The sequence below is a fragment of the Chiroxiphia lanceolata genome, chromosome 7 (genome assembly GCF_009829145.1).
Source record: "Chiroxiphia lanceolata isolate bChiLan1 chromosome 7, bChiLan1.pri, whole genome shotgun sequence".
Taxonomy (NCBI): domain Eukaryota; kingdom Metazoa; phylum Chordata; class Aves; order Passeriformes; family Pipridae; genus Chiroxiphia; species Chiroxiphia lanceolata.
This window is the reverse complement of record NC_045643.1, coordinates 7,155,452-7,179,105: the sequence shown is the minus strand read 5'-3', so window position 1 is coordinate 7,179,105 and position 23,654 is coordinate 7,155,452. Positions and strand designations below refer to the sequence as shown.

Sequence of the window (23,654 nt, the reverse complement as noted above, 5' to 3'; positions counted from 1 at the left end):
ACAGCCCATTAGAAAATAACAGGTTTCTCAGTGGCTGCCAAATGCTGGTTGTTACTATTTCTGCAAATAGTACTGAATCTGGAACTTGTTTGAGAGCAGTTTATTGCAGTATTTGATGATCAAATTTGGAGCATTAACTGCATAGGTAAGTACTTAGTGTGCTTTTCTTCACTGATCATGGAAGCATAACTCTTAGAATCAGATTTCTCATGTGCAACAGGCAGAGGGACAACCACAAGTTCAGTTTCACTGCCCCAAACCACTCAAACCTTTTGGTGGCTGTTTACATGTCCACATCTTTTTTGAGTTTATGGTTTTCAGCATTTCTTTTCAGTTGTGAGAGCTGAAAATGAATCTTCTGCTTCAAGTAAAGAGGGTACTCTCACTCATACCACAGATCCCAGCACTGGGAGCATCAGGCAGAAAAATGAAATATCTGAGGGGATAAACCTGCAAATGTTCTTTCAGAGTAAACCCAGGATTTGCTCCCAGTAAACTGCTGGGGCTCCTGCTGGAAGTGTAGAGTGCCTGCTGAAAAGCTCTGTGAAAGGCACCAGACTTGCTTAAAAATTTAGAGACACATTTACATACTTAGAACTTTTTCCCCAGTAATAAGGTAGCTCCACTTTTGTAACTGCTGGGAGCTGTCACGGAAGTTTTTTGTTTCCTAGCAAAAAGTACCAGAGGCAACAGTGGCACGTTTGAGAGAGCTTTGATACAGAATGTTCAAAAGCATGATTTCTGCTTCCTCTCCAAAGCCTGGCTCCCAGAAACTTTCCTTGACCTCTTCCAGATATGAAATAGTCCTGCATGGGCATTGGTGCTCTTCTTCAGAAGATTCTTCCATGTTCTCCCCACATGCCTCTTGCCAAACAAGCAGATGAAGTGTTACCAGCAATGCTTTCTTCTGTGCCTGGATTTTGATTATTAATAAGGTGGTCGGGATGAATGGAACTATTTCACGTCTTGTCAAAGCAGCACAAGCTGGATGCTGCTTTTTATGAGACTTGCCACTGCCCCTCCCTCCTCCAGATCATCTCTTTCATGTGCCTGAGCGCTGAGGTGACAGCCTGCTTCATTAGAGGCTGCTACAGCATAGGAAACAGCAAAGAGAAAACTCAGAGACAGAATGAAGAAGAGGGGAAAAAAAGAGCTGATGGCAGTTTTAAGTTGAATTTCCACGACCTTCTAAGCAGGCATTGCACGATGAGCACATTAAATTCATGTATTACTCAACAGCCAGGGCTATTTAGCAATAAAGACCTCTGACACTGGAAGAGACTCAAAGCAGATCTTTGCAGGCGGCAATAAAACATGAGGAGTGTCGTGCAGAAGATCCCTGGGTCACCCAGCTTGCTAAGGCAAGAGGCTGGAGCCTAACTTGTGTAATCACTGCAAGGGATGTTGTGTTGTGACACACTCACTGTCACAGAGAACTGCCTGGGAGATTAGAAAAGAAAAAATTTAAATGTAGTCCTACAAATGCAGTTCTGTAGCCACAGTACATTAAAGTGTGCACACACACACACAGAGAACATGAAGGCTTTTTGAAACCTGACCCAAGCTGCACTGGGAGTTGGGTTTAGAGCTGTTGATTGTTGTCTGTGGAAAAAAATAACTGCAAGTGATGCTGGTTGTTCGTCCTCGGAGCTCAGGGTAGGGGTTGGAAGCAGATGATCTCTAAGGTCCTTTCCAGTCCAGGCCATTCCATGATTCTATGATTTTATGAAAGTGAGAAAAAAAAAAAGTCTCAAAGGCAATGCGTGCTACAGAGACTTGTTTGAAGTGCCCAGCTTCCAGTCCAGGAAACAGGCAGTATGGGGTTTTCACATTTTCTCCTGTAAAAATGACATGTTTGACTCCACAGCTTTCAGATATTTGAATAATGAAATAGTTTTAACCCATGTTTCTATTCAGGTTTGACTGCTGCAGAGCTTTGCATTGCACCCACAGCGTGCCAAGGGCCTTCCTGCCATCCAGGAGAGGCCTCTGGCTCCCACAGGCTGTTGCCCCAATCCTGCAGGGATGCTGTCACAGGCTTTCCTTCCTGTTTGTGGGTAGCTATTCCACTTGGCAGTTGTTTGTGGAGTTAAGTATGTGTATAAATGATTGTACAACTGGGGCTTAGGGTTATGTAAGGGCTATAAATATTAAGATGGTTTCTTCTGGGGATTTTGCAGGCAGGTTTGGGTTTGCCCTGCTCATGCTCCAAGGAAAACTTGAGCTGTGGAAATGTGTCCCTGGTTACCTGACACACCATGCCCCTCACCATGGCTGCATCAACATTATTCCTGCTGCTGAAACTACCTGTGCTCTCACACCAGAGTGTGTGTGTGTGTGTATGTGAATTATTCCACCTTCTTACATGCACATGAGGGTTTTTTCCAAAATCTACCTCCCTTCCCAAACCCATTGTTTAACAGATGCTAGATAAGGATGTTTTAAATTTCCCATGAAATTTAAGATAACTTCACAGTTACAAAACATCCATTTGGAACACTTGTAGGAGATTGTATCCAAGTGGCATTAATATACAAGACTGGGAGAGTCTCTGTAAATACCTGTGGCTTAGGAACCCTGTGTTTTACATTAATGGAGCCCCAAGGCTCTTGCCTGCCTCAAAATGATGAACTCTTGGGTAACCTTTGTGCCCAAAGCGATCTGAAAATAGTCCTGCAGCAGAGAATTGCTGGCAGTATTTTATTCCATTGCTAGCCTAACCTTTTCCCAAATTAATCTATGCCTAGCTCACTTCATGCATATGCAGGAGATAAACTGTTGGTTCTACAACAGCTGGAGTAAAGTCAAGCCAGTGTTTAGGTATCATGGAGTCCTCAGTATTGCTCTTCTTGGGATGAGATGAGAAATTTTCCTGATGGGAGACAATCGATCTGCTGCTTGATGATTTCTGCTATTACATGATATGTTATTTGTGCACTCCAGGTTTCTTCATACAAGTCAAACAGCTTGCACTGGTGAGAAGGTTAATGCCTTGCTGTGTCATCTGACTGACACTGGATGTTATCTCCACATTTATCCTCTGGTTTAACTTCTAGGCAGAAGCTACAACCCAGATAAACACACAGTCCCATTTGCCCTCAGTAGTCCTTCCTGCTGTCTTTGAGTTATCAGGATGGCACAAACTGAGGCTTGTTCACCCATTTCTAGTGAGATACATGTGTATATATATATATATATATATATATATATATCATAGTCTGTCTTGAAACTAGTTTTGGAAAACAAGGCATCATCCTTCCAAGGGATTACATGGATTAGTGTCTACAGAGGGTACTCTTCCATGGCATTTTTTCCTCAAGCAGATATCTGATGCTACTTCTGTTTTCTTGGATGAAAATGAATGTTGCTTCCAGTGCATCATGAAGTGTCTCATTATTAAATAATTAGGGAAGGTTTTTTATAAACATTTTGACTGTAAAGAGTCCCAATTACAATTCTTTCTACTACCTTCTGGCAATGGAGAGGAAGACACTGATGAGTCCTCCTTTGATGTCTGTTGAAACAAGCCGAGAAAAAGGGCAAACCTTTGGACTCTAAATAATGATACTATCCATAAATAATAAAGCTCTTCAGGGGCCTTTGTAGACAGACTGTAACTTCCTGCCCAAAGGTATTAATCTTCATGCACAGGCACATGTCTGCCCTGTGCTCCTCTCCTACCACTGCTCCAGCTGTGTTGCACAGCTATAAATGTCTCACAGAATATATTTCTGATGTGGCAGTTGTAATGGCATCCAAAAGGACACACACCCAAGGGTCTGGGGAGTATTTTATAATTTAAAAGTTTTTTCAGACAGAAATTTTCTTTGGGCAAGGGAAAAAAACCCCAAGAATATCAAAGTCACTTGTTGGAGATTTCCAGATATGCAGACTGAAGGTGAGGAGAATTCTGGCCAGTTGTGCAACTTGGTAGCTGCAAAACCCAGCAAGACATTTGGGATGTCTTGGACTTCAGATCAAGGAGCCCAGAATAAAGTCACCAAACAGCCTTGCTAACAGCCAGGGGGCTCTGCCAGGCCTGCCAGAATCCAGAGGTCCTGGAGTCATGGCTCTAGAAAACTTGCTGTTCAGCTTTACAGTGCACATGTAATAGGACCAGTACAGGCAGGACCTGTCTGACCTGCTGGGGAGGTCCTCCGTGGTGGATCACTATATGCCCACCAAGCATGGTTTGGTTTGGCTGTGATTGACTATCTGTGGCTACCCAGAAGGTGCTGGACTTGCTCTGCAAGTCCAATCCAACAGTACTTGTGATTAATTCCCCTCTTTCTCTGTTTCATACTCAAGACAACTTCCATGTGATGCCAAAGTCACAATATCAACTCTAGACTTCATATTGCTGTAATTTCTGTTTGAAAAATGAAAGGATAAGTCCAGCAGTGACAACTCTCTGAGGTGTAAATCTAGAGTGGGGTCTGTTCTTTTGGTCACCCAGGAATGGGTGTCTCCCAGCTGAAGAGTTCAGTGTGTATCAGACACCTCCCAGGATAAGGGCACACTATGGAAGCACCACTGAGGGCATGCAGGTGGCAGGATCTGTGTAATTGCACACTCAGTGTGTGCAGTGAGGCCCAGGTGGATGCAGCACATCTTACACCTCCTCCCAGGGAGCCCTTCCCCAGCACGTGTCCCATGCCTGCTCCCCAGCTCTCCAAGGATCACCCTGTGTGCCTTGTGCTCAGGCTCACACAGGTTTTGAAATACAGTCCATAAACTCAGGGCAAGCCTTATCATGAGCCTTTCTCCTGGGCACTGCACTGCCTCAGCTCGGTGAATCAGCTCAGAGGCCTTCCTGAAGGAGCAGGCTGGTTCCTCCCAGGAATGGTGCCCGGTGCTGGTCACCGGGGACAGGAGGGGTGAGCACTCTCTCCCAGGCTCATTGCTGAGCCACCCTCCCTCACCCATCCAATAAAGATTGCCCATCTCCATTGTGTGAGTCAGAGAATCAAACCCTCTTTTGCAGCATCCGCCTTTTATCAACAACCTGAAGAGGGAAAAGAGTCCTTTAACCTTTCCTTTGCTATAAATGAAGGGGCTTTCAGAATTACTCTGTAGGCAAGCAAGCCCTTCTCTGCTCCTGTCTGTGCTCCTCCACCACCGTAGTGCTTGTAGGAGATTATTACAACACCTATTTTTCTCTACAGCAAGCAGGTTCCCAGCTCTAGGAGGCTGACAGGCCTTGTGCAACTTGTCATTACTCATCAGCACTCCCTATGCTCATTTAGATCTCAGGGTGTGGTTTTAATTAGCTGATTCTGTAATAACACCCAGGTGACTTGGTGATGGATAGTCACCCTAGAAACCTATTAAATAGGAGTGTAGTGGCTCCACATCCTTAGCCTGTGCTCTGAGATTGCTGTTTGCTTCTAGAAATGTGGTCTGTGGGTTTGCTTGTCCACCCTTCCCCATAGCATCCAAACCTGTTAGTGGATGAATCCCACAGAAATGATTGGATCTGTAGATATTTCATTGAAATGTGCAGCCAGGTAGAAGAGAAAGAATATGATAAATGCCTGGACTGAGAACCTTGTGCTTGTTTAGGTAACAGAAAATCCATGTGGGAAGGAGCATGTATGAATGCACCCCAGCTATGGGGGGTAAAACACTGCTCCCAGCTCAGTTACTAAATATGAGCAAACTAGATCACAAGTAGGTGTTTTATTATGCCATGATAATCTTAGTTTATCTTTTTTTCCTGTTGCTACTTCTGAGTTCTTTTATCGCAACAGCTTAGTGATGTTTTCCATTTTGTTAGGCTTCTGTGGGCCTCAGTGCGTGTCAGCCAAGTCTGTGGTCTTTGCTGAAGCTGCTGGGGCTTTGAAATGCTCTGCTCTCGAGGTATGTGCTTGGCCAAGGGCCAAGGAGCTAAACCAAGCTTTTCTTGGTTGTCTTTATAACACTGAGCAGGTTTTTGGTCTCGTTGGTTGTCTTTTCAGTAGATTAATACAGTCAAGTGGAACCCTCTGTACAAGCGGAACTCTTGCTTTACCTGTGGTGCACATCTTATAAGGAAGAAGCAAGATGAGTGTTCTTTTTCAGTACTGATGATCACTGCTGTGTTCATACTGGTTTTGTGTTCTGTGGTGTCTTTCAGGGTATGCCTTCTTGCTGTTATTTCCTTCTACTTTTTCAAGTCACCCTGCTATGAAGCCAAGCTTGCATTGATTATGAAACACAGGAAAAAACCTTTACTAAATTCACATAACTGTGAATTTATCTTCCTATCATGTGCAACTGTAGTCAATTTTTAAGTTAATACAATTTTAATCTTTCAGTAGATATATGTTTCCATTGCATACAGAACAGCCCACTTGTGATATAGTTCTTGTCACAAGTGCATCCTGCCTTTTCTGTTTCCTTATCCTCACAGTCTGTCCTTGGGCCTCTTAATTTGGAAACGGGTTTCTTGGAGGTTTTTTGGGCAGTTTTGCTGACAGGTTGATTTGGAAAGCACAATTGTCCCCAGCCTTGGAAATACCCATTGTTCTTCCTAAAGTCAAATTGATTTTTCACAATGACCTTGCTTTGACCTTGTTATCAGTCTTGCCATAAGTAGTGTGATCTCTAATTAGTCTATCTGTCAGCTCTCCAGGTTCACTGGTGGGACATGAGCGTTGCCATGCGGATTGGAAACCAGCTGAGTGCACAAAGAATGATAAATGAGAAATGTCAGGATTTGCACCCTTGGAGCTGTCTCATGTCTTGTTGCGAGCCTTGGCATTAGATCTGAACTTAACATTGTTAATAATCTCAAGGAAGGGTTAAAAGCCCTACTAACGAAACTTCTGTGATATGATCTGCTTGCTCTTACACAGCCAGGCTCTTGAGCAAAGCTTGTATGGACACGAGGACATGGACAAGGGAATGGCCACTTGCCAGCCTTGGGATTCAGTGGGTTTGTGTAGATTGAAAGTTGGGCCCTGGCCCTGAGAATAAGGCTTTTGAGAAAGGGTTTTAATTATGGAGGCACTACACGGTCTGAGCACAACAGACCCCAAATCAGTGGCTTCAGTTAACTGAAGAACTCTGTGTTGTTGTGCTTATTTGATGAGCAAGAGGGTGGAATAGAAGGGGGTGTGTGGCTCTACTAGTGAAGTTCTGCTGTAGCAGGGGGAGGCTGACCTGGGCTTATTGGTGGCTGCCCAGATTGGGGTCTGTCAGTAGGAGCTGCCTTTCACTGCCCATTTTGTGCCCACAACTCCTTTCTGACTAACTTGTAATCCTGATTCAGCGCTGTGTGTGGATAGTATCACAGGAGCTTGTAATCAATGGAAAAGGGGGATTGTGAAGCCTGCAAACAACCTGTGGCAAGGTAGGTGTGTGTTGGAGCCTCTCAAATAAAGCCCTCACTGCTGGGTGTGGTGGGAAATGATTCATGGACCTGGAGGTTTGCTGGGACCAGATGTAGCTGAAGGTGACCTTGAGAGCAAGGGAGAAGGGCTGGCTGGTAACAGAGGCACTGTGGCTTTAGAACCTAAAGTTGCATTTCCTTGCCCTTCCCTAAATCTGCTTCTGCAGAAGGTTTTTGACATCTGAGAATCCTGTCCCAAGTGTTTCAGCCTGCGGTGCCTCTAAATTCATTTGCAAGAAGCTCAGACATTTCAATTTTGGTGCTTCACTGCTCTAATATTAGAGTATCCCAAAACTTCACTTGGTTTGGGGGCTTGTTCCTGGAAACAAGACTGCTCTGTAGAAATAAAGGAGTTAATATCCAAGGGCTTTGAGCCAAAAATCAGTTCTCCTTGAACTCTTCGGAGTGGGCCCTGTGTGACAAAATCCGTGTATTCATGGCAGTAATGGATCACTGAAGGGAAAACTGCTTCCAGGAGTGGCTGTTGAGCAAATGCATTTTAAAGGGTGGTGGGTGGAATCACCAATAAATTGTGGAAATGTGTTTGGTGGCAGAGTGGTACTGTGGTGATGCCACATCACCAGCAGTTTCTGTAGTGACTAAAAATATTGCTGCCCATTTTAGTTTTTCTGAGGGCTCTGATTTTTTTTTTCTTTTAAATGCTGAGCATCTCTTCCAAAACGGTGTCTTGTTCATGTGCCTGAAATTAGGCACCCAGGAGATGTGTAGGAGTTTACATTTCCAGGCTCCTGCCATGCCTTTGGAAGGAATTAGGAGTAAACCAGAGAGTATGTGCTGGGGACCTCCTCAGTGCTGCAAAGGCATGTGATGTTAGAATGATGGAATTGTTAGTGTTGGAAAAGGCCTATAAGATCATCAAGTCCAATGTGAACCCAGCACCACCTTGTTCACCACAGAACCATGTCTTCAAGTACCACATGCACGTGTTTTTTTAACACTTCCAGGGGTAATGACTCCACAACTTCCTTGGGCAGCCTGTTCCAATGGTTGACAACCCTTTCTGTGAAAGGGTTCTCTGATTTCTGCACATTCTAGTTGTGGAACATCCTAAAGTTGGGCTTGTTTTGATGTCCTGTCCTTTCATGGGGCTGTGCCATGAAAATGAGTTGTACTCCTTGCATGAAGGCTTTTCTTGCAGAGTTCTGGTAGAAATGGTGACAACTGGTATTCTGTAGGCCTTCCTTGCATGTGACACTGGCAAGGTGCCACCTAACAGGCTGAGTAAGTGTGCACTTACCTTTGAGCAGGTAGGTCTGCTCTGCAGTAGTCTGAGTGTCCTTCAGCTTGCAGAGAGCAGTGTGGGGCTGCAAGCTGCTTGCTCAGCAGTCCTTGGCCTGGCTTGGATTGTGAATAAGGGATCACAGCTAAAGCCTATGCATAGGCATCTCTGCAATCCCTAAGGAGAGTGTGTCAAGCATTTGGTCAATACTGGCTTACACAAGCCATGAGGAAAGCCCATCTTGCACAGTCTGGACTTGCTCCTGAGCTCAGTTCAGTAACTAAAGACGCTGCAAGCTCTGTAAGGGGAAAGTACCCAGTTCAGAGTCCTGGCTCTTTATGAGTCACTGTGTTACCCCATCGTTCCCTTGTGCATCTCCTTCGGTTCGTTCTGCCCTGCCTGTGTTTCTCTGGCCTGGCAGTTCATCTGGCTGAGATCTCTGCTCACTCCTGGTGGGATCTCTCCTCCCCCAGGCTCCTGGGGCCACCCAGCCACCTTTTGCCTGCCTGCCTTGGAAGTGTCTGCTGAGGGTTAGTTGTAGCATTGAGTTACTGCAAGATTGGTGTTGTGGTTTGGGTTTTTTTACTGGTAGCCAGCTGAAGAGGTTTTTTTGTCTGGTGCTTCAAGGGGGTAAATGTTTTACCCTCTCATGTTTGCTCCAGCTCCCCTTGTGTTTCAAAGCTAAGCCAGGAGCATTAATGAGCAGACAGTTGTTTGCATTTTATGGTGCTGTTGGCTTTGTGCTGTGTGGACCTGCTGTTTTGGCCAAGCAACTAGTGAAATATTGACTGTAAAGGATGGCCATTTCTTCTCATCTTCCCAGTGTGTTAGGGCTGGAGAGAGCTCCCCATACCCCTGGCTGACCCTGTGCTGCAGCTCCTTCACAGCAGTGTTCTCTGTTCCTGCATCCCTCCCTTGCTGCTGCCTGTGGCACTCACATCTGCCAGCTCTGACATGTCAGGACCCATAAGGACATATCCTGCAAGCAGATCATTCACTCAGAGGGACTTTATCCTCTTCTCTTACCAGTTTTGTCTTGCATCACTTCCCTAAGTTTTCATTTCTCATAGAGGTAACTGGCATACTTGGGAAGCATGAGTGCATTCCTTGTAACTGAAGTAAAAACTCCTCTCCTTGAAAGAGCATCCCAAGGAAAGGCCTCAGAGTTTGTGAGTTCTTGGTGCATGGGGAGATTCTTTCTGCCCTGGAAGCTGCAGCCCCTGCATGGTGGTGTGAGCTGTAGTCACTGCTGCAGCACAGGGGATGGATCACGGCTCTAGGGACCTGCGTTGCATGAAATCACAGCTCAGAGCTCCCCTGAGAATTTCCCCTGCTTCGTGGCCACAGAAACAGATGCTGCTCTTCTTCTCAGTGATCTGAACCACCAGTTTGCCCTTCAGCCCAGAAGAGCCCTAGTTCTCTAACCAGAGGAATAAACCAACTGAGGACTTTTTAGGGGAATGAGGAATTTGGCCTTTCCTTCCTCTCCTCCTCTGGCTATATGTACATTGGCACACTGGGACATCTATCTGCTCTGGTCACTTTGTCCCCAGCCTCCTGTGCCATCTGCAGGAATTATTCAGTAAAGGAATTAAAAAGCAAAAAGGTACAATGGCTTAATGAAGTTCTCATCTTGTGTTCTGGAACCGGAACGCTGTGGTGTTCAGGGAGTTGAATGCAGGTGTTCTGAGAGCCAACTGACATTGAGTTATTCTGATTTTACAGTGGTGAACTCGAACAAATTATCCTTTGGGTACTTCCCAAGGGGAATGTTTGTTGACTCAGTTCACAAAGGAAGTAAGGATGTGCATTTGCTTGGGAAAATTATTATCCAAATCATAGTGTTCTTTTGAAACAGTTGTTTGACTGAATACGAAAAAGAAGCAATCAGACACTTGCCTTAAAAGACCTTGGCAAGGCAGTGAATGGTGAAATTATAAATTTCTTCTCTCTTACCCCCTCAGAGCAGAGTTATCTATATTTGGATTTCTTTTTTCAGCCCCAGAGAGGAAGTGAATAAAGTTTGCAAATGGATTGGACCAAGTGCAGTGAATCTGGCTGTGCTTCTTACATGGAGCTGAACTAGAACAGTATCCCAAGGAGCAGTGCTTGCTCTTGATCCACAGACCCAAACCAGATCCCTCTCTCTCTCCTGAGGACATTTGGTAGGGAAAAAAAAAAAGGAATGTAAACTGGGAGGTTAGACATTTGTGTTTCTTCCCATTGCTATCAAAACTATACCAGGGAAGCCTTTTAGGTTAATTTTAGCCCCAGCTTCACTCCCACCATTGGAATGTCTGATCTATTTAGACTGAAGGTATGTGGGGCAGGGAGTGCTCTGGATCTGTTGCTATTCCCAGCTTTAAAGTACTTCCTCACCAATCTGGAGAAGCTGTTTCTCTTCGCTGAGTACCACATCTCTCTCTTCCCCTCTCTCTCTTTTCCTCTCACTCGGTGCTTTTAACAACCCTTAGATCAAAACTCCTCTGCTGCCTCCTCTACTTCTGTCCCTGGGTGGAGTTTGGCAAGGACTCATTTTTGAGGCATAAAGTTAGTTTGTGGTTGGAAGAAATACCATGTACAAGAACAGTCTTTCATCTTTTATGGAATATGCTGAGAGCAGTGATGTCTTCCCTGGCTTGCCAAGGTGCTCTGTGGAGGATCTCAGTGTTACCAAGCAGGATACTTGAGTGTATGTGCTCCTCTCTGAGAGGGACCACAGCTCTTCTGGATAACCAGAGCCCATCAGTCAAGTCTGGATTTTAGATTTGTGCTATTCCTTGGTACAATGAGCTGTCCCTGTACTGCCTTTTCTGTTCCATGTCTGGCTGTTGTTTTTAGATTTCACTAGCTTGGAAAATTCAATGATCAGTTCAATAACAAGTGTTCAAGCCACACTAGTGCTTGAAATCTTTGTGGGGTGTGATCCATTCCCAGTGGATTGGGTATGCTGCCTTGAATTCAGTCACTGAGAGCCCCAGGACTGATCTCCTGGAGGAAAGGGAACATACAGGAAGCTGAGCAATTAGATCAGTCCCTGAGATTTTCATTTATATATGTTTTTCAGCGCTTTCATTTAATTTCCTTGGATGGGTAGATTTAATTAAAAAAAAAAAGCAAACAACTAATTCCAAATCAGCAATGCCAGGAAGATACATGGTGTGGATACTTTCTTCCCAGGCATTCCCTGAGAACCTGGGGAAGTCAGACTGGCCTGGCGAGCAGCCGAACTCTGCCGCTGCTGACGCCTCTCCAGCAGGAGCTGTGTGTGGGCAGACAGGTGGTTTCATCATGGGGAGGAGGAGGCATGCATCACCTTTTGTTTGAGCAGAAGCATCTTTTTGGAATGCTGTCCATTTTATCGGTGAGGGCTGGAGCAGGGAGCATCCAGGAGAGGCTGGCTGTTGTAATTCCCACAAGTGGAGGCAGGCTGCTGCGCCCGCCCGCTGCCGCCAGAGGAAGAAGAACCTGTTGAATTTGCTGGGAGCTATTGCTGGGAGGACGAGAGCTACGCTCACTGGGACCGCAGCAGCCAGCGGTGCATGAAGTAGCTGCTCCAGAGCTATGCTGTGGGGAAGGGGCAGAGGTTTGGATATTGGACACTGGATGCCCCTGTGGGTTAGAGCCTCCACTTTTGCCTCCTAAGCCGGGGAGGAAGAATACGCAGCTGTTCGCTCGTGGCTGGCTCAGCCCAGGATGGCTGCGCTCTCTCAGCACCTGAGGATCCTGCTCTGGAAGAACTGGCTGAGTGTCAAGAGGCAGCCGGTGAGTGTGGGAACAGAGGAGCGGGAACCTGGGAATGGCAGGAGCTGATGAGCAAGGGGGACACTGCAGGAGTGGAAGGTCATGGTGATAGAGGCACAGGGAAGGAAGGGAATGGCATGGAAGTGAAGGTGGGTCTTTTTAGGCCAAAATAATTGGGTCTTGCGTTGGAGCTCGTGCATGAGGGCTCGGGAGTCCAGATGGAGTGCTGTGGATGCCACTCTTGTTCCCTCTGTGCAAACAAAACCATGCACAAACTCACGGGCAGGCCTGAGTTCAGCTGCAGTTCTGTACCCACTCCTCTGGAGCAGACCCCATGGTTGGTGTACAGCCTCCAAGGAGTCCCTGGGATCTGGGGGTCGTGGGGGCTGCCCTTACACAGACCCATTTGTAAAGGATGGACAAAGGAAAAAGTAGCTCTGAGAGATTCAGGTAGGACAGATTTCCAGTGCAGTCCAGTGTGCTGCAAATCAAACACCCCAATGGTCTTTCTTCCCAAAAGACAAAACATTGCCACCAATGTCCAGAGGGTGATCTGACCTGCAGCAGCATCAGGGAGGTGCATGTTCCTTTGGGTGGTCTTGTGCGGCCAGGCAAAGGCTGCCCAGTAGTTTTGTCCCAGTCTGGTTTTGGTGCAGCTGCACAGTAAATACAGCATCCTGAGGTTCATGGGCCTGTACCTCAACCTGTCCTCTTGCTAGTAATCCAAACAAGATGGGTTTTAAACTTGCCTTGGTGGACTGGAAGCCTTGGCAGGTGCAGAAAATGCTGACAGAAGGGAAGTGGCCATGGAGGGTGTGATATGAGGATGGAGTGAAAGGCCCAGTATCACCACGTTCTTCTGCAAGGTCAGTTCTTGCCTACTGTGTTCTCCCTTTCAGTTGTGGAGCCTAATTTGGAGAGGTGCTGAGTTCCTCTGACTCCTATGGATGTGCTGCATACCTGAGTATTCTTCACTGCTGCAAAATATACCTTTTCTGAGATGCAGAAGAATCTCAATAAATTACTTCTAATTTCTCAAGAGAAATTGTAACAGCCTCATTAAAGCAGAAGGTCTGGGTCTCTGAGCTCTTGTGTACTCAGAGTAAATGCCAACCTAAGCCTTACTTGTGCTTTGACCAGTCTCACTTGCTTTAATTCTGGTTTCCTGTGGAGTTGAAATATCAATTCTGTAGAATTGAAATGTCAATTAAAATAAAAATCTGGCCACTACAGACTATTTTATGGCAGCCATTCTCTGCAACCCTCCTTCATTTCCCTCTCTTGCTCCAAATTAGGGAGCTTGCTCAGACTGAGAGGGTGTGAGGAGGTAAAGCCAGACCTCTGCTCCCAAGCACATCCTGATTTCTGTCCTCCTCCTTGCATGTTTTTTACCTGTGTAATCTGCCTTCACTTACAGACCAGGCTGTTGGAGAGCTTTTTTTGGGAGGGAGGGAGGGAAGTGTTCTGTTGTGCTTTTCAATTGCTGGTAAGGAGTGAAGGTGGTTCCTGCTGCTGCAGTGATGTTGGCTGCCCTCTCTGGGAATGACTGGAATGCCATGGGATGGTCTGACACCAGGCATCCCACCATCCCACCCCTGCAGACTCAGTGCTCTCCTGCTCTGTTCATCAGCCTCTCCAGGGCTGGAAAACATATTTTACTTCTACCTTTTGCTCCACACTGTATTTCTATGTACCTGTACCCAGAGATACTAGAGAAGGTCTGAGCGATTAAATCAACTTTTATCAGTGAAATAATCCACCAACCAAGGGATTATGCAATGACATCACAGTTCTTAATGTCCTCAGAGCCAAACTGAGGTTGTTTATGGTTCCATTCGAGTCAACAAGTTCCACCTGCAAGCCGTTTGGCCAGGGTGGTTGTCTTTGGCTAGAAATGCTTGGGACAGAGAGAATGCTGTGATGTTGCAACTGATGTGCCCAGCTACTATTAAATCCAATTAAATCAAAGGACAGAGATACTGAGGGAAGAGCTGTGTGGAAAGTGGGGACTATAAGCAACATTATAGCTCAAAATGGGGACGTACCACAATTTCCCTGAGTAGAAACTATCAGTATTCATTCATTGTCCCAAGAATGTGACAGATGTCTGGCCCTTCCTTCAGGCAGCTTCTGACTAATATCAGTTTCTGTGCTGTTACCCCATAATTTTCCTTTAGCCTGTGTGGTTCTAAACGAGGAGGCTGCGTTAATGATACTGTTTGCACGGGAATTAATCACAGTTAAACTGCGTGTTTGGGGAGTGATTATAGGGAAAGCATCTGATAGAAAAAATTATAAATAGATGGTAGTTTCAGTGATGGATCCTGTTACAAGTTGGCAGTGTATATATGAAAGGCAGGAACTGTCTGTAAAAGCTAAGATACTGCTGAATGCTGAAATTAGAGGAGTGCCCTCTGTGAAGGGATGTGTGGGGAGGGGCCTTGTGATTTGATGTCTGTCAGTTGACTATTTTGGGGCACGAATTTGCTCCTGCTTTCAAGCCTCTGTCACCTCATCAGGGCTAATAGGGATGGACTTGCTGTAAAACAACCATCTTCAAGCTGAATTGCTCTGCAGGATTTGTTTGTCTGTCTGTTTGGTTTTATGTTCCAGTAAGTGTTACAGGAAATGAAAACATGGTTATGGGCTTGGAATTACTTTGGAAAAACAGTTGTGGGTAATGTGTGCTGATCTGAAAAAAATAGTAGCACAACGATGAAAAATGGGATTATTTTGAAGAAAGACATCTTTGCAGTTACAAAAATTGGCATGAAGATGGCATAGCAATTTTGCAGCACAGAGTAGCTTGAGCTTAGCTACTGATGGATGGAAAGCTCTAATCTAGTAAGCATGGGAGCAAGGTAGCCAGCTAGTGCAGAAGCTGTTGATTATTTGAATAATTGCATTTTCCTGGCTCACTAAACTCCAAGGCTTGTAGCTTTAAGATTTTGGGCCTCCTACCTAGATTGGTTTACTACAGTAGATGATTACCAGACTGTATTTTCTTAATTCTTATCCATTGAAACTGTCAACCCTTATGTTAAACACAAGAGTTCTATAGATGTTCATGTGTTTTTCAACGTATTAGGCCAATTCTACATAATTTCTCTTCCATCTTATGTTAGATATATGGAATACGTTCTTCCCTGTGAGGGTGGGGAGGCCCTGGCACAGGTTGCCCAGAGAAGCTGTGGCTGCCCCACCCCTGGAAGTGTCCAAGGCCAGATTGGACAGGGCTTGGAGCAGCCTGGGCTAGTGGAAGGTGTCCCTGCACATGGCAGGGGGTGGAATGAGATGGGCTTTAAGGTCCCCTCCAGCCCAAACCATTCCATGATTCATCTCAGCTCATGTATATGGACTGCTACAATCTGGAAATGGAGAGGGGCCAGGGATTTGTGTTGCTGGGGTCAGAAGCTCATATGAGGGATCTTGGTGATTGGTGTTCAAATGTGACTTCTGTGGCTGACTGGTTGCACAGCTCCATAAACCCCTTCCTTCACTGTTCTCGGGCTCCACATTTTGTAAATGACCAAATCCTTTCTTCAGCTCAACCACAAGGCTCAATGATTTGTGAAGAACACTGAAATTTTTGGGGAAGAAATGTTGTAGACTTATCAAACACTCAAACTCTGGGACATAAGTAAATCAAAGTCATATTTACCTATTATTTGAGCAGCGTCTTTCACTGAAAGTGAAACCAGCCTTTCACACCTCAGCTCTTTTATCTCACCATTGGTGTGTCCAAAAGCCCTATATTTCCCAGCGTGCCTTTACTATTCCATAGCAGTGTCTCCAAGCTGGATAAACACTGTCCCCCGTAATTATCAGCCAAACTGAAAGACAGGAAGCCTTGTGTTGTTTTCAGCCTTGTTATTTGCTCTCAAAATCTGAGGTAGTTTTTCTTCCTGCATAGATAATGCCTGGGCTTTAATTGTATGCATACTGAGACAGGTGTGATTTACAATGCACCTATAACTCATTTAGGGCACTACTTGTACATTCCAGACGGGCTCTGGGACACATCAGCACGACAAACGTAACCCATATATTTTCATTGCTGTTTTATAGGTATGGTCGTTTGTTTTAATTTCCTGGCCTGTGGTTGTTTTCATAATCTTGGCCATTATCCGTCTCAAATTCCCTCCAGAACCACAGCAAAACTGTAAGTAACTGGTTTGTTTTTATGTCTGTGGGGTTTAGTTCTCATTTCAGTGACTGATGTGTTCATTTGATGTGTTTTGTTACTTTTACAAATTTGGTTCCTTATAGTTTCCAGTGGAGATTTCCTGGGATGCAGAATGCTGTAAATAAAATATGTGTGTTCCTCTGAGGTTGTTTCTGCTCATGTTTTTTTCAAATTAGCTTGATAATTAGAAAACAACTTTAAAGAACTGTCTCATTGAGATTTACTCAGATACTGCTGTTGTAGACAGGAATATAAACTTACAGGAGAAACTGAGAGAGAAGAGGGCAGTAAATTGAGGTCAGAGGCTTCATGTGTGATTATGGAGGTGGGGTAACAAACATGAGATTGGTCAACATGAAAGGTTTTACTTTGTGTGTGCTACAGGCAAAATGTGCATATTTAAGCATCTTGCTGGAAAGCTCAGCTGGAGACTGGTAGCTGGTGGTGTCTGTGAGCCCTTTCTAATAAAAATAGCAGCTCTTTGGGTGGGTGAGTAGTTGTTTGGGGTCAAATGGGTGAAGTGTTTGCACAAGCTGGTTCTCACTTACAGCTTTGCTTCTTGTGTCAGGAGAACCTGTGTGCATCTTGGGGCAGGGATGCACTTGAATCTGCTCTGAAACACTTCCACTGGTTAGTGAGGCCTTATTGCCACCAGGACTGGCGTGTCCCAGCCCAGGGCATGTTTGTTCATGAAGTTATAAAGTAAAGCAGGGCAAGGAGTTTGTCCAGTTGGAAGCCTTTTTTCCCTTCCACAGTGTTAATTTTGAGTTGGATCAAATGATAGACTCACAGAACGGTTTGGGTTGGAAGGGAGCCATAGTTGCCCAGCACAAGCCCCACCACAGGGTCTCAAAAATTACTGTAGTAAAAGATTTGTAACACCACCATGAATGACCCACATCAGGGCATCATTGACTGCACAAGAGCACAGCATGGGTAATGTTGGGTTTCTGTGTTTGGGGCAGAGAGGAGAGGAGGCAGAGTCTGGCAGCAGAGAGGACAAGCAGTTGGCTTCCAAGGTTTACAGCTGTCAGATGTGTACGATGTGGTCCTGAGGGATCTGCTCCTGATGTCATGTGTGCACATGGGAAATGTTTGCCCTGGTCAGTGACAGGTGTCGTTCTCTGCTTAAAAAGTCTGTGTGGTGTGTGAGAAAAGGCCATATTGTGACAAATGTTAGGCATACAACTAGGATAGCCCTTGTCCCAGAGAGCTTGCAGCCTAATCTGGGTGCAGGTTTGTGTCCCTCTTTTTGTAGACCAGGATGGAAAGCCAGAGCAAGTGACCTTCTGAAGGTATCATAAGAATTCTTTAATGGAGAAGGACATTCTTGATGTGTTAGAGTCATTTTTTTAACCCCAAGCCCATCTGCTGTCAGCAAAAGACTCTTTAGACCTGTTACATGTTTCAGGTTCTCCCAAATTCCCTTGAACCAGTTGGAGCGGGCAAGATGGGACATGCTGTACTTTGTGAAAACCCCAGATTTTGCCAAGTGTGGAGATGGCAGTCCTCCCACACTGCTCCAGGTTGTACTTCCTGTCCCTGATAAACCTGATAAGATGGATGTCAAGAGAGCCAGCTGGATGAGGAAATATTTATTCCTTTATTTGGCATGGTTATTAGTTTGAATATATATTTATTTGGAGCATTTTTGCTCTGCGTGGTCACATCTCTGCATTAATGGATTAGCAGGAATAATCTTAGGAAGAGCAAGTAGCTCCATCAGTTGTGCTTTGCAGGAAAGGGAAGGACTAGGCAGTATCTTTGGATTAGTTCCCTTTTCCTCTGTAGATCATTTTTATTTTGGTACAAGTCTCACTAAGTATGTGAGTAGGTGTCTGTCTCTCTTAGAAGTGGATGATAGGAACTCTCTATTGCAAGAGAGGTTTTTATGCTGGAAATAATGGTTTGGGTGTAATTCTTGTGATCCAGATGTTCAGAGATCATCTAAGAATCCTGAGGGGATAGAGGAGAATGTTACCAGGACATCAAACAGCCAGTTTCCACTGCTTTTCTAGTTAAATAAGAACAGTTGCTTGACAATTACTCTTTTTTTGACAGCTGGAAAAAATGTATCAACTTTTTGCTTGAAAAGCAAAAGATAAATCACTTGGGAACTTCCTTTTCTGCTAGAAAAGAAAGGCAGGTGGGGGTGGACACATCTAGGAAAACTATTACAGGAGAGGGGTTTGTTTGTTTTCAACAGGGATAAAATCCACCTTCTGCTGAGTTCCAGTGCCTGCCTTAAGACAGAATCGTTGAGTAGTGACAAGAAGCTGTTTCCAGTTCTGCTGTCAAGGGATTATTGCAGGTAGACAAAAGCCAGGAAGCACAGAATCAATGGCACAGAGGTAGAATAAGGTACCCAGATGCTGAGGTTTGGAGCCTTAGAGATAACCCCAGAGGAAATCTCAGTCTGTAACCTTATCTCAGGTATTCTCACAGAAATATCATGAAATCTATTATTTTTTCAATTAAAACAGCTCAAATTCGAGACAATAAGTTATTCTGAAGGACATCTGATACACATTCAATTGATGGAGGATTGTGTAGAGAATTACCTGGCAAATATCAGTCAAGAATGAACAAGTGTCAAGAGCTTCCTGCTTGTGTTGAATTATAATGTGTAGCACCATGGGAGCTTGTGCCAGGCTGAGCTTCAGAGGGAAAGGACATGCCAAATAAATGTCACTAGGGAAGAGGATGCTCATGGGCTAACTAAGAACTGAGGAAAACAAGGAGCTGAAATCTATCCAATATGTAATTTTCTTCACAACTAAAGCATCTTGTATCTAGGAGGTAAAAAAAACAAACCACAGACTCTTCTTTATTCTGGACACCTGTTTGATGATGTGTTTCCAGGTCAGCAGAGATTGTTGTCAGGAGAAATGAAAAAGATATTTCACTCTCTGTGCATACCCAGCTCCTGTGATGTTCTGAGAGTCTAACCAAACAAAATTCCCATCCAACTTAATATACACATCACAGCTGGGGCTTTTGACCTTTTTATTTCAGCCTTTGTCTTTGCTAGAAGGTATTGGAATGTGTTTTGTGGCATAGGTGTGGGATAGGAAGCTCTGTACTGGAAGCCTGCAGGTGAAAGCCATGAACTCTGGTTGTATTGTCCAGACTTTTGTGCCTGTATCACTTGTTTTCTAGAACAGGGACAGAAGTTCCTTTCCATCCTGCAGGTTTTTGCAAGGTATGGGAATTGTGTGAGATACAATCTGTCCCTCGGGGCTCAACCCACTCAGTCTGCAGAGGAGCCCAATTACACTCCTGCTCTAACGAGCCTGTCACACCCGTCACACCCTCCCCGCCCGCTTTCTTCCTTTTCTGCTGGCCTGCTCTCTTCTCCTGTCAGTTCAACCTCATCAGTATTCCCTGTGGAAGCTCTCCTGGGTGTGGTTAGTCCAACACTCACTCAGAAACCCTGCTCTTCCACGGGTAAGGTGTGGGAGAAACCTTGCTCTCCTGTGCTGCGAAAGCCATGCCTCATTCACAGGTATTTTTCCTTCTTCATGGAAAGGAGCTGTGCTCTTGGGTCTGGTCTGAAATCCACCAAATTGTGCTAGGGAATTCATTGCCCAAACTCTTCTCAGTGAGGCACATCTTGCCCTTCACCTCTGCCCAGAATTTCCACCCAGGTTTCACCACTGTTGTGGAGGTGTCTGCAGGGTGTATTGCATTCACTCAGATATTTGTCATAGACTCAGGAGCAGAGTCCTCCTGCTCTTTACAGCCAATGTTCTGGGGGAGTATCATGGTAACTGATCACTAGTCTGTTGGCCAGTGCCAGCAGCGCTGTTAGGTCTAGTTTAGAGACAGAGCTGTGTGGCACAACACTATGTAGGAGCAGATACTCATACTCTGCTCTCATTCCTGGCTCCAGTACTCCAGAAGGAAGGCCCAGGATAGGAGAGTCTTTGAGCTACATCCCATTCAGTCTTATTGTGGTCGGTAGCTAGGATTTGAATGGAGGTAGAATTGTCTGGAAAAATCAATATGAGCCACTGAGCAGTGATCTGAGATGCCTTAGGAGGGAGGCTGTGGTTTGTATGTGCAGACACACCTTTCCTGTGACTTCTGTGCTGAACATTGTTGCCATGTTAGAGTTAAGTGAGGCATGACTTATCCTGGTCAGGGCAGTATCAGAAAAAACAAATGAAAAGTCTTTCTTAAAAGGGTACATGCAGAGTTTCCCCTTTCCCATATGACTGAGAAAGCAGGCAAGGCAGCTGTGTGTGATGGGTCTGTTCTGGCAAGCACATGGCAGGCAGTGCCTGTCACCCCCGTCCTTGTCACCCATGTGAGTCTCTGCCCCTCTGGCTGTTGCAGCAGTGTGCTGGTAGATGAGTTCAGGGGGCTCTTGCCCTGTGGGTCTGTGTAAATAAAGACTTGAACCACTTTTAGCTCTGACAGTTCCCTGCCTCAATCCCAGTCAAATGCAGAAGCCCTTATACTAATTTTGTTCCATGGTTAACAGAGAAAGCCCCTGAGCTGGGTTAGTTCTCAATGTGAGTGATCACTGTGGCTGCCAGGACACATGTGAGGGCAGGTAACGTGGAGCAAGGTGGGCCACAGCACTGCCCTTCCTCTGAGATCCCATCTTGGAGCTGAGAAAGCTCAGAAAATATGCTGCACTTTATACAGGAATTTGCCTCATAGTTGGAGGGACCCGAACTCATCTATTTTCCCAGTAGAGTGGAAAAATTAATAGGTTCCCATGCTAATTACAGAGAGTTGGGATGGTGGCTCAGCTGCTGGGGCCACTCCATTCATTTGGATAAGTCATGGGTGTTTATGCAAGGCATAACCCACCCCAAGGGTTCAGCCTACTCTGTACGCAGACAAAAGCACACTCCAGACTTCCAGCTCTCCTTCACCACTCGCCTGTGGTAGAGCAGCTCCACTCTTTGTTTTCCATTACATTGCTTCATTTTCCTCCCCTGCTTTTCTGTCAGTTTTCTCCCCTTTTCTAGACACTCCTACATCAGGTTTTTGTCTGTGCTCATCTGCAGTCATTAGCAAAATAGTCCCATCAGGTCTCCTTACATACACAAGCAGTGCCCAGCCATACAGTTTGCTGCATTCTGTCCAAGCCTCTACTTAGCGTGGAGACCCATTACCTAAACAGACACTGTGATGTTTATAATGCCACTCTTTCCATAAATCTCCACACCTCCATTTTTTTCCACAGACTCTTTGCCTTGTGGGGTGTGACTTAGGGATGTTCAGAGCTGGAGCTGGGAACTCCGGAGTAACCACTATGTTTTTTCCATCCCCACTGAATTACAGCAGGACCTTGGGGCAGTCACTTAATTCTAATGGACTTCTTGAAGCATCTCAATCCAGATGCTGGGCTCTGAAAAGGCAGAAGTATTTTTCCAAAGGTGCTGAGCAGTTTGGCTTGAACTGAAGTCAGCAGTTGTTGATGTCTATGTTTCTGGAAAGGAATCTAAACCTGGACTCTGGAGGCACTCAGCATTGAAAGATGTTGTTTGGGTAAACACAGCTTTTGTGCAGGATGTTTTTTCAAGAGTCTAGATATGGATTTAAGCTTTTAGGTCCCAGCTTCTTGCTGGGAAATGTTCTGACTCTCTTCTCAGATCCTGTTTGTGCAATGCCCTGCTGCTCATACAGACAAGAGCAAGTTGGCTGCCTTACAACACCAGGTTAACCTTGGCTGCATTAAATATTGCTTAAAAAAAGCCCTGTAGGAAAAGGCCTTGTGTACAGTTCCTGCTCTCCCCTGCTGTGCTTGTGCTTAGGTAGTGGAGCATCCTTCCACACCATCTGGTGTCCCTCCTCCTCAGCTCTGCCCCTCAGTGCACACATCAGCTCTGGCATTTCCCCATCTTGACCTGAATTTGCAATACCTTTTAGAAGGTTCCACCTCCCTCCTTTGTTCTTTGTCTTTAGTTCAGGGGTGCCTTCTCCTCCCTTTACACCTGCTGCTTCTTCCTCTCCTTTGTGATTTTTATTCTCTCCGGTCCTTATGATCTCCCTTATCAGTACATGAACCAAATGCAATTGGATCCAAGTGCTGATTTTTAATTTATTAAATAAGGGGGTGGAAGCTGAAGGTCTGTGGGCGAGCAAAACTAGCTTGCCTAGTCTTAATAAGCATGGAAGTAGATGCTGTCTGCTCTGGGCTGGTCCTATTTGCAGAGCCTGAAGTGCTTGAGGGCAGAATTAGGCAATGGAATGAAGTGCTTCCTCTGTTGAGGCCACCAAAGGAGGAGGTAGTCTTGCTGTGAGTTTGCTGCTTTGATCACACTGTCATAGGCAGACAGCTGAGGACATGATGTTACTGAGACAGTGGAGACAATAAGGATGCTGTTGCTGTAAAGATGAAAAGTGCAACGTTGTGACTCTCACCCAGCCATACTGGATGTCTGGAGGGGTTGAGTGCAGTTATCTGGGGTCCTGCTGTGCTTTCATGTCAAAAGAACAGGAGCTGGGAAAGCAGGTTATAGTGAATTGAGTGTTGGCCTGTTCTGCATTGTCTCAGGTGAAAGGATGAGAGGAAACAGCCTTAAGTTGTGTCAGGGGAGGTTCATGTTAGATATTAGAAAAAAAATGTTCACTGAGTGGTCAGGCATTGGAATAAGTTGCCCAGGGAGGTGGTGGAATCACTGTCACTGACAAGGTAAATACTGAGGCTGTTGAGTGTCTTGCAGTCTGGGGATAAGCTCAGGGAATCTCTTCTTTCAGGGCTGCTCAACAGGTGAAATTATGAAGATAAATGGCATTTCTGCTGGATGGCCAAAAATAGGGTGAAGGGAATCACCTGGTAGCTCCAGAATGGCTTTAAAAATGGGGTCTGTGATATGGAATGGAGCAGTGTAGGGGCAGTGCCATGGGGAGTGCAATCCCAAACCATTAGCTCTGATCCAGCACAGCTCTTAAATATGTGTTTAATCTGCAGTGTGAGTAATCCCATTAAAATCAGCAGGGCTGATCACTGCTGTGCTGTGTTTGGACACACTGAACGAGGTTTGGGCTGTACTGCCAGGAACTGTGACACTTACTGTCCTCTCCCCAGTTTTTACAAGTATGGGATTGCTGTGGGCACTGATCTTGGAGATGTGAAAAACGTAAAGTCTCAG

General features: G+C 45.4%; 1 protein-coding gene across 1 annotated transcript in view; it reads left to right on the top strand.

Moving 5' to 3' along the window:
- The first annotated feature begins 12,308 nt into the window (after positions 1-12,308).
- The window catches only part of ABCA12 (ATP binding cassette subfamily A member 12), an 82,572-nt gene continuing 71,226 nt past the window's right edge, over positions 12,309-23,654 (top strand). Inside the window, 2 exon segments of the mRNA XM_032693397.1 lie at positions 12,309-12,377; positions 16,425-16,518. Of these exon segments, the coding sequence (XP_032549288.1) occupies positions 12,309-12,377; positions 16,425-16,518 (163 nt within the window).